The 9,476-nt window shown below is 61.0% G+C and overlaps 1 protein-coding gene across 1 annotated transcript; it reads left to right on the top strand.

The window, feature by feature from the left end:
- Positions 1 to 222: 222 nt before the first annotated feature.
- LOC132317247 (proline-rich protein 22-like) lies at positions 223 to 3,480 on the top strand. Its single transcript, XM_059819091.1, has 4 exons — positions 223 to 325; positions 417 to 521; positions 1,153 to 1,820; positions 3,373 to 3,480. Exons 1-4 carry the CDS (start codon positions 223 to 225, stop codon positions 3,478 to 3,480), a joined length of 984 nt encoding a protein of 327 aa, XP_059675074.1.
- Positions 3,481 to 9,476: the final 5,996 nt, after the last annotated feature.

Here is a 9,476-nt window from a genome sequence, read left to right as displayed (position 1 = left end):
CCACCAAGTCCCACTAATCCCAAGGATATCCCAGCTCTGGGAAGGCACCAAGGCTTCCAGCCAAAGGCCTGCCAGGGCCGGGGTGGCCCAGCCCCCCTTAACCCTTTCCCTCCCCAGGAGGAGCTGGGGAGGCTGTTGGGGCGGGGCGGAACACGGGGAGCCCCCGCATTCCCTCCTGGGAGACGCCAGAGAGTCCTTAGCAGCCAACAGCCACAACGGACCATGGCGCGGCCACCGCTGCGGCTCCCAGCGCGTGGGCCCCAGGCCCCCCCGGCACCCTGGCTCCTTCAGCCTTTTGTGCTCCCCAAAACCTTCTACCCCCGAGGTAGGGACCCACCCCGACCCCTGCAGCCCGGGACGCTCTTGGGGGCAAGAGCGGAGGTGACCGATGGCCATCGCTCCTGTCTCTCTTGCAGGCTCACCCAACCTGTGCCAACTGCCCGGGCAGGAGCAGCTCTTCCCTGCAGTCTGGGCACCCCCAGTGGGGGTGGCCCCCCAGGCCCCCCAGGCACCACCAGCAGGTATGGCACCCCTCTCTGCTCGGGCACCCCGCCACCTTCGGCACCTTCAGCACCCCCGACCCCTGGGCATGCCCAGGATCCCCCCACCACCCCCAAGCACTCGCAGCATCCCCACCACCCCCGTCCCCCCCGGCAGATATGGCACAGGGCTTCAGCAAGCCCGGGCGACCATCCCCTGCCCTTGCCTGGGTGACGGGTGCCCACTAAATCCCATTTCCACAGAACTTCCCAAATCCTTGGGGCCACCTCTCCCATTTCAGCCCCCTGGAAGTGAGTCTCCTTCCCCGATTTGCAATCCCGTCCTGCTGGCACGGCAGCTCACCCCATGGCGAGTGCCCCAGCCACAAGCTCCCCACGTGCCTGGTGCAGAGCCGGGGGACCTCGGCCATCGGGGCTGGCTCGGCGGGTGCCCTTGGAAGGTCCCCCCGGCCCAGCACGGCTCCCTCTCCCCCCACAGGTCTGCAGAGGGCTCCATGTGGCTGCTGCTTCCACCCCCAGCTCTTCCACATCCCATGGACGAGCACCCACCTGCCTCCACTGGCCACGGCCACGCTTGGCCGCGCTGCCGCTTCTCTGCCGGGTGCTGCCCTGTGGGGTCCTGGGGGCTGCGGGACCCCCCTGGCCTGGGCAGCCCCTCAGAGCCCCCAGGGACAGCCGCAACACCTCCCACCCTACACCCAGCAGGGGAGAGCGGTGACCCCGGCCCCCCCGCTGCTGCCAACGTCCATCCCCGGCTACCAGCAGATCCAGGGGCAGCCCGCAGAGACCAAGACCTCCGGCAGTGCCACCCCCAGGGCAGCACCCCCGGGAAACAACATCCCCCTGGGCAGCGACGTCCCCCCCAGCCCCTCTGCTGCCCCCCACGAGCAAGCCCTGGGGGACCCCACAGGCGACCTCGCCGTGGCCGAGGAGGTCCTTCTCGAGGAGGCCCTGAGGCTCTTTGGTTGCTCCCCGGACGCGGTGGGGGTCAGCCAGGACGCTCCCAGCAGCGGCCCCAGGCCTGGGGACCCTGGTGGCACCGGCGCAGCCATCCCCCACTGCGACTTCGCCTCGCTCTCCCTGCCCGAGGAGCTGCTCAGCCCCGACTACAGCGTCCCCGAGACCGCCGACGCCATCCTCAGCCTGGACGAGTTCGTCATGGGGCTGGAGCCCCAGGAGCCGTGGGGGGATGAGGGCAGGGACCTGCCACCGTCCCAGCCTGCCACGGCAGAGAAGCGGGGGAAGAAGCGGGCCAAGAGCACCTCGCCAAAGCCAGCCAGCAAACACAGGGCTCTCGCCGGCAGCAGGGGGGTGGCGGGGGGGGGATTAGACCCACAGCAGGGGTGAGAGGGAGATGGGGGGAGTGGGGGTGGGGGAGGAGGGCTGGGTATTTGGGGAGGGGGGGGGGGGTGTTATAGTAGATTTGATGAGGCCGCTTCTCTTGTTTTCTTCATTAAAAGCCATTTCTCCTGAACTACTCCGTGCCTGTGTGGGAGCGGGAGGGAGCACAGGGGGCACCGGGAAAGGGCACCCAAGAGGTGCAAAAGCCCCGCAGAGCCCCACAGCAGAGCCGGCGAGCCCCGAAGGGCACCGAGCCGTCCCCAGGGCTGAGTCACCAGCAGCGGGGCAGACAATGGCGGCAGCCGGGGGACTGCCCTGTCCCCTTCCCCAGGGGAAGCAGCCCTTCGGCAGGGGAGCCAGGACAGACGGGTCCCTGCACGACTCACGGACACGGCCCCACGCAGAAAGCAGCATGGAGTCCCCGGGACAAGGACGGACCTTGGGGGCCAGGCTGGGGATGGACACACATGACAACGGGGGCTGCAATGCCTTCGTCCTCAACACGCCCAGTGTCCCCTCCAGCAGGGACAGGGCTCGGTGCAAAGCCCTTCAAAGCCTCAGGACAATCACACCCTTCCTTGGGTCCCACTGTGCTCCACTCCGGAGCCAGCTCTGCCTCACTGCCCAGCAAAATAACCCCAAATCACCCCAAGAATGGCGAGGGAGGGAGCTGCAGGCCAGGCAGGGACCCTCCTCCCCTTGTCTGGCTGCACCTTGGGCAGACGCAAGACCAGGAAGGTGGCAAAAAAAAAAAAAAAAGGAAGAAAAAAATCACTGCACCAGCCAGAAAGTGCCTGGAAACTTCATCTCTCTTTGTCCCCCTTTTCCCATCCCAGCTCCACAACCTGGGGCCAATGCAGCCAACGGTGCCTTCGGGAAGTGGCCTCACCTTTCCGGCTCTGGCTTGCAGAAAGTGCAGGGTGAGGTCCCTGTCGGGGCAGTCCCCCAGTGCCAGGGGTCGGGGGGATAAGCCCCTTCCTTAGGGCAGTCCCAGTGATCCCGCTGGGGTGGTGGGAGCCGCTCGGGACTGCGGGCAGGCACAGTCCCGTTGGCGTCAGCATGGCACAGCGCAGCTCCCGCTGCCGCTGCTGCTCAGCGTCTCGTCTCGCACGCTGACCCGCCCCGAGCATCCTCCTTGCCCCAAAACTCCTGTCCCCTGGAGCAGCTGCACCGCCACTGCCCACAGCTCTCGGGGGCCACAGAGACTTCTTCTGCTCCAGGGAAGGAGGAAAACAGCGGAAAAGAAAAAGCCCACAACCCAAACTTCAGGGCGGACCAAAAGTTAAAGCATCTTCTTAAGGGCATTGTCCAAATTGACTCCTATCCTGAGCCTGCTGCCCACCAGCACCCCCAGACCCCTTTCTGCAGGGCTGCTCTCCAGCCACTCCTCTCCCAGTTTAGACCTGTGCCCGGCGTAATACTCTCCCAGCTGCAGAAGCCAGCACTTGGACTTGTTCAGTATCGTGCCGCTGACGATTGCCCAATGCTCCCATCTCTCTAGATCCCTCTGCAAGGCCTCTTGTCCCTCAAGAGAGTCAACAGCACCGCCCAGTTTGGGAGCGTCAGCAAGCTTGCCAATGGGGCGTTCACCTCCCGCATCCAGACCATGGATCAAAACAGTGAACAGCACCGGCCCTAGGACTGAGCCCTGAGGAACGCCGCTGGCGACCGGTATTCCCCGCTGGTGCCCAGGAAGTTGAAATCCCCCATACGGACACGGGCTGCCCATCCAGAGATTTCTCCTAATTGCCTGTAGAAGAACTCCTCAGTGCCGGCAGCCCGGCTGGGCGCCAACACATTTTTCTCGATCCCTCTGGCAGCAGAGTGCAGGCCACAATTTGCTTTCACATGGAGGGGTGTCCACTACACCTGGAATCGACTGCCCCAAGGCTGCCATTTGTCATGGATGGATACAGACTGCACTGGAGCAAGGTGAAGCTCCCGAACACCTGCAGTGCATTGATGACATCATTGTGTGGGGCAACACAGCGGAGGAAGTGTTTGAGAAGGGGAGAAGAGTAATAATTTAATAATACTGATAGACCTTGCGTGTGTGTGTGTCTGTGTGCACGCGCGCACTTCTGGAGACTTTCTTGCGATGACAACTGCTCTGCTGGGAGTTCTTATTATTGTTGCATTCATTTGAGTTTGCTTACGCAGTGAAAAATCGCTCAAGCAAAATCACTACCGATCACTGTGCAAGCGGGAATCGTTCAGGTGACAGTTACATGTGCTGTATCTGGCACTAGATCATAGCAACGGAATTCAGGTATCCTTGAGGATGGAGATGGAAACTCACCCTGGTCACTAGGATCCGCATCCTGGTGAAGACAATGGTACTGTACAAGAACCTTCAAGTAGACAGAAACCTGTTTAGGTTAGTGTTAGCAGACGTGTTTTGAGGGTGGCCAGAAGCTTTCCCTTGCTACGTCAAGAAACTCAGCTTAAGCGGGTGGATGTTTGACCAACGCCTTTAATGAGAATTACAATTACCCCTCGAGCAAGGGAAGGAGTAAGCCCTTTTGAAATATTAAGGGAAAACCCCATACGGTCAGAAGCACAGGTAACCGAAGTGACCAAATGCATGTTATAGGGGAAGGAATGTTGAGAAATGATTCGCTGTCCCTTTCGCGTGTTTTATCATCCTTACAGAGGTACTTCAGTCAGGGAGCTCCTTTGCCCCTGGATTCGCCAGTACACAATTTCCAACCTGGAGACTTGGTTTATATTCGCACCTGGAAGGATGAGCCGCTGAGAGAGAAGTGGAAAGGACCCTCTACAACCCTACTGACCACCTAGAGCACTGTGAAGGTAGAAGGAATCAACTCCTGGATCCACTACACGCGAGTCCGCCAGAACCTGAAGACAAGTGGAGAGCCATTCCGGCGGGACCCTTGAAAACTGTACTATTGCGTAATCGGGTTGCAAAATGAAAAGCTATCTGGTTTTGTTTCTTTTCCAGGTTGGAGGTACAAATGTGTTTTTCCCAAAATGGGACAGATCTGCAAATGTCTGGGAAAGCTTGGCAAGAAAAGTAATAAATACCACCACCTTCTGTCTAGCCGGTGGAACCTCGGTAAAGGAAGTTTTCACCTCCTGCCTGTTAGGAGTACCTACTCCTCCAACGCTTTTGAAAAATTGTAACATTTTAAGATTTTTTAGTATCAATATGACATACGGCAGCATGTATAGTTGGAGAAAACCAACTAAAATCAGGGAAAAAGGTAAGCTAAGAGTGAGAGTTAAGGGCATGTTTCCAGCTGAAAGTTGTGTTCAGTTTGTGAACTGCACTCCACGGTCTAAATGTGAAAATCTTTCAAGATTCGAGTCCCCACTGAAACGTAATAAAACTGAGATAGTGAGTTATGCTTGGGCCCATGCTAAATTGCCAGTAGGATGGTTTCTTCTCTGTGGAAAGAGATCATATGCCTATATCCCTGCAAACGTCACTGGAGGACCATGCGCAATGGGAAGGTTAACAGCAATGTTACCAAAAAAAGGAAGGCTCACATGAAAAGAAAACTGTTAGCCAGAAGAGACAAGTCTCTACTCTGTCTCCAGATTGTAACTCTCAATTGACATTATGGAGCCCTAGTGAAATCATGGCAGCTGCCATCCTTGCACCTGGAGTTGGGGTAGCTATGAATTATCACAGTATAAAGAGACTAGCTTGTGAATTAGCCAAAACTACTAACTTTCCTTCCCAGGTGCTCGCTGCCTTGGGAGAAGAGATGACACAAATTAGAGAAGCCACATCAGAAAACCGAGCAGCTATGGACTCTCTGCTTTTAAGACATACCCATGGATGTGAGGAATTTAAAGGAATGTGTTGTTTTAATTTGACAGACGATTCTCAGATCACAGAAGAAAAGATCCAACAGTTGAAAGAATTAGCGGAAAACACCAAAGAGAGAGAAGGCTTGGATTTTTCTTGGCTGACATCCTGGTTGCCCAGTTTTGGATGGTTAAAGCAGCTGTTTATAGCTGGCCTCCTCCTGGTATTTAGGATTCTGATCAGCTGTTGCATGATACAATGCTCACCTTTAGGTTCTAATTGGCTGAAATCATCTCTTCAGAAAAAGCCTTCAAATAATATTTTAATGGTGCAAAAAGAAATTTACCCCTTTGTTGACAAGATCGAACAGAAGGCAATGGAAATTAAGGAGGTTGAGACTTGTGGGAATTGTAAAACATTTCCATAAGCCTCAAAAGGGGGGAAATTGCTGTATCTGGAACCAGATTAGAGCAACGGAATTCAGGTCTCCCTGAGGACGGGGACGGAGACTTACCCTGGTCGCTGGGATACGTGTCCTGGCAAAGACAACGGTGCTGTGCGAGGGCCTTCGAGTGGGCAACAACCCGCTGAGTGTGTGCGATGGCGTGTGGGGACGTGGGAGTTGTTGTGGAGAAGGAGTCTGGGATTTCATCAATACCCGTATCCTAAACTAACCTCAGTTACTGATTTTAATAGTAAAAGATGCCCCCCTCGGAGGAGATTTTAGGTGCAAGTACAGGTCCGCCTCAGTGTCACGAGTGACATTAAAACGAAGACAGGGCAGACGGACTTTGGTGTGAGCGACCAGTCCGTGACTGCGATGTGATTCTGTCTCTGTCGCTGTTCCGAACGAAGGACCCCGCGTGTGTCCCAGGGGTGCGCTGGCTGATGGGCAGTGCCCGGCACCCCGCTCTGCAGAGCGGCGATACGGACCGAGGTCTCGGCCCCCGGTGCTGACGGGCGTTGTGCACAGCGGGCGAAGAGCCCCGGTGTAGGGACCGGGACCGCACCCGCAGCCCGCCCGGCCCCGCCGCCTCCCGCGGCCCCCACCCGCGCCCCCGCCCGCCCCTTCTCCCCCGCGGCTCTGTCCCCGCGGCAGCTGCAGCGGGATGGCGCTGCTGCCCGTCCCCAGCGTGCGGGGCAGGGCTGCGCACACGGAGCCCGAGGGGTCCCGTCCCGTCGGGCAGAGCCCGGCGGAGACCTGCGCGGGGGACGGGCGGGAGCGGCGGCAGCAGGAAAACGCTCCCGAGCCGGTCCCCTCCCGGGGCCGGCCCGGGCCGGGCTTCCCGAGCGGGGCGCGCCCCCGGGAGCGGGGCGAGCCCGGGCGCGGCTGGCTACCGAGCCCGGCTGGCTACCGAGCCCGGCGGCGGGGCCGGGCCGGCCGGCAGCGCCGAGCACCGGGCGCAGTCTGCCGCGGGTGCGGCCGAGGGCCGGCGCGGGCTTCGTCCCGGCCGGCACCGTGCGCCTCCGGGGAGCGCCGGGACGGCGGCAGCCGGCTCGGCCCCTCGGCCTCGGCGTCCTTGTCGCCGCCCGGGACACGGGGACCCCCGGGGCGCTCCCCGGCCCCTGCCAGCGTCCCGCCCCGCCCGCTCCTGCCGCTGCGCCCCGACCGGCCGGGGGGGCTCGGCTCGGCCCAGCTCGGGTCGTTTCGTCTCCGCTCCGATCCGACTCTGCTGAGCTGGGCTCGGCCCGGCCCGGCCCGGCCCGGCGGGACTCGGCGGGACCCCGCGGGACTCGGCGGGGCGGGTCTGGGCCGGGCCCGGTGCCGGTGCCGCAGCCCCCGCCCAGGCGAACCGGCCCGGGCGCTGCCCACGCAGGAGCTCTCCTCGGGCGGGTCCCGGGACACCCCTGCCGAGCTCCGCCGAACCCCCCTCGCTGGGCGGCAGCCGGCGGGACCGAGAGACCCCGGCGGGCGCAGGGCAGAGGCGCGGCGGTCCCGGCCCGCCCCTCCCCGCCCCTCCCGGGACAGAGGGGTCCGCAGCGGCTGTCCCGGGGCTGCTGCCCCACGCCCACCCGTGCGGCGGCACCGAAGCGGGTGGAAGAGGCCCCCGGCTGCCGACCCCAAACGCGCCCCCCCGCAGGAGCTCCCGGAGCGAGGGGGCCCTGGCCGGGGACGCCCGGCTGGCTCCAGCCCCGGGACGCGGAGCATCTCCCGTGGGAGACGGTGCCGCCGCCGCCGCCGAGCCCCGCTGCGGGGAGCGGGGTGGGGAGCGTCCCGCCGGCGACCCCCCACGTCCCGGGTGGGCAGCGCGCGCCGCACCCGCGTGTGCATTTGCTTTTCCTCTTTTCGCAGCAGTTTGTAATAACGGGGCTGCGGGCGGGGACGGGGACGGAGCCGGGGCGGGGGGGTCGGGCGCGGCCGCGCATCCCTGCCGGGGCTCCCACCGCCGCAGCCGGGCTGTGCGCGGGGCCCGGCCGGGGTGCAATTTCTCCTTAATAATGTCATAATCCCGACTCTTTGCAGTAAAGCACATTATCATTAAATTGCCATGACGGCTCTGCTCCGCTCTGAAGTGTTTATTGCATCGGGATTTCAAGCGGAAAAAACCTCCAAGTCCAATCATCAAGAAAAAGCACCAAAAAAGGCAAAGTGTCCATTGGAAATGCTGAGAAACAGTTCAGTAACACCTGAATATATTCTCTGTTTTCACTGTGAGACTCCAGCTCTGAACGGGGGGAAGCAGAATACAGAGATCCGGTAATACCACACTATACCATGTTTAATTCTCAACAAAACCTACGAAACTCATGAAAATATCTACTTGCCACACAGCTTTTTTGTCAATACGTAAGACACAGGAGCGTACAAACCGCATCAGTTGTGTCTCACTGCAGCTGAAAAACATTTGACAAAGCGAGCGCAAGTTCGCAGCGGCCAAGCAACCTCATCGCAGACAAGGGCGAGACCTCAACCTTCAGACAAGGGAGAGCGCAGCGTAATACGCAGCAAGCTGCAAATGCAGTGCTCTTCACTTACAGCAGCTGAAAGCATTTCATTCCCATTTTTTCCATCCGTTGCTGGGTTGGGGTTGGTTTCCCCCCCACACCTTTGAGCTGTGTTAAACAACTTGGCTTACCTGGAGGTGCACGGCGCTTGTGTTCCAGCTTGTGCTGCGGGTTCTTCCTGCAAAGAAGAAAACGGTAAAATTTCAGTTCGCCACCGTGCTCCACACTTCACAAGCTCTGAACTCCTCGGTGTTCTATGGATGATTTCCATTTCTTTTTAAAATAAAATTCTGTGACCACAGTCTCTCAGCTCAGGGTGGAATGGAGGGTGGGAAAAACCCCACCAGATTAAAGAAGAGTTCCTAAAGAAGAGAATAAGAGTTCCTGCACACGAGTGCCTGGATAACAAGAGATCTAATCGCTGGGATCAACCTCTGGTGAAGCTCCGGCGGAGCTGGGTACGGGGAAGGGAGTTAAAGCTGTGCATTAAAGACAGGGGAGGAGGGGTGACCCAGCACGCACCTTCACGCCCCACTCCCCCCTTGGCCAAGGGACCGGATCCGGCTGCCGGCTGCCCTCCCGGCGCTTCCCCCCGGGCCGCGGAACCCCTCGCGGGGGGGTCCGCAGACTGCCCTCCCGCACGGCGCGGGCGCTCCCGAGCGACTCCCGCCGGCCCCGACGAGGGGGGAGAGCCGCCCCCGAGGAGGGGCCCCGCCGCGGAGGGCCGGTCCCGCCGGGCCCCCCGGCCCGCGCTGAGGGCGGCGGGGCGCTGCCGGAGCCCTCCCCGGCGCGGGAGGGGCGGGCGCGGCTCGGCGGAGGTGAGGGGGGGCCGGCGCCCGGATGGGCGGCGGGGAACGCGGCCTCGTTCGCTTCGCTCCCCGGTGCGGCCGCGGCGTGGGCTGTGCCGCCGCCCG

The sequence above is a fragment of the Gavia stellata genome, chromosome 6 (assembly GCF_030936135.1).
Source record: "Gavia stellata isolate bGavSte3 chromosome 6, bGavSte3.hap2, whole genome shotgun sequence".
NCBI classification, from domain to species: domain Eukaryota; kingdom Metazoa; phylum Chordata; class Aves; order Gaviiformes; family Gaviidae; genus Gavia; species Gavia stellata.
Note: the sequence above shows the minus strand (reverse complement) of the source record. Positions and strands in the feature narration are given on the sequence as shown.

Excerpts from the sequence above, each read along its gene's own strand:
- LOC132317247 (XM_059819091.1), top strand. The coding sequence starts at position 223 with ATGGCGCGGCCACCGCTGCGGCTCCCAGCGCGTGGGCCCCAGGCCCCC. Across the intron at positions 326-416 it reads CAAAACCTTCTACCCCCGAG|GCTCACCCAACCTGTGCCAA; the intron begins GTAGGGACCCAC and ends TCTCTCTTGCAG. Across the intron at positions 522-1,152 it reads CCCCCAGGCACCACCAGCAG|CCCCTCAGAGCCCCCAGGGA; the intron begins GTATGGCACCCC and ends TGGCCTGGGCAG.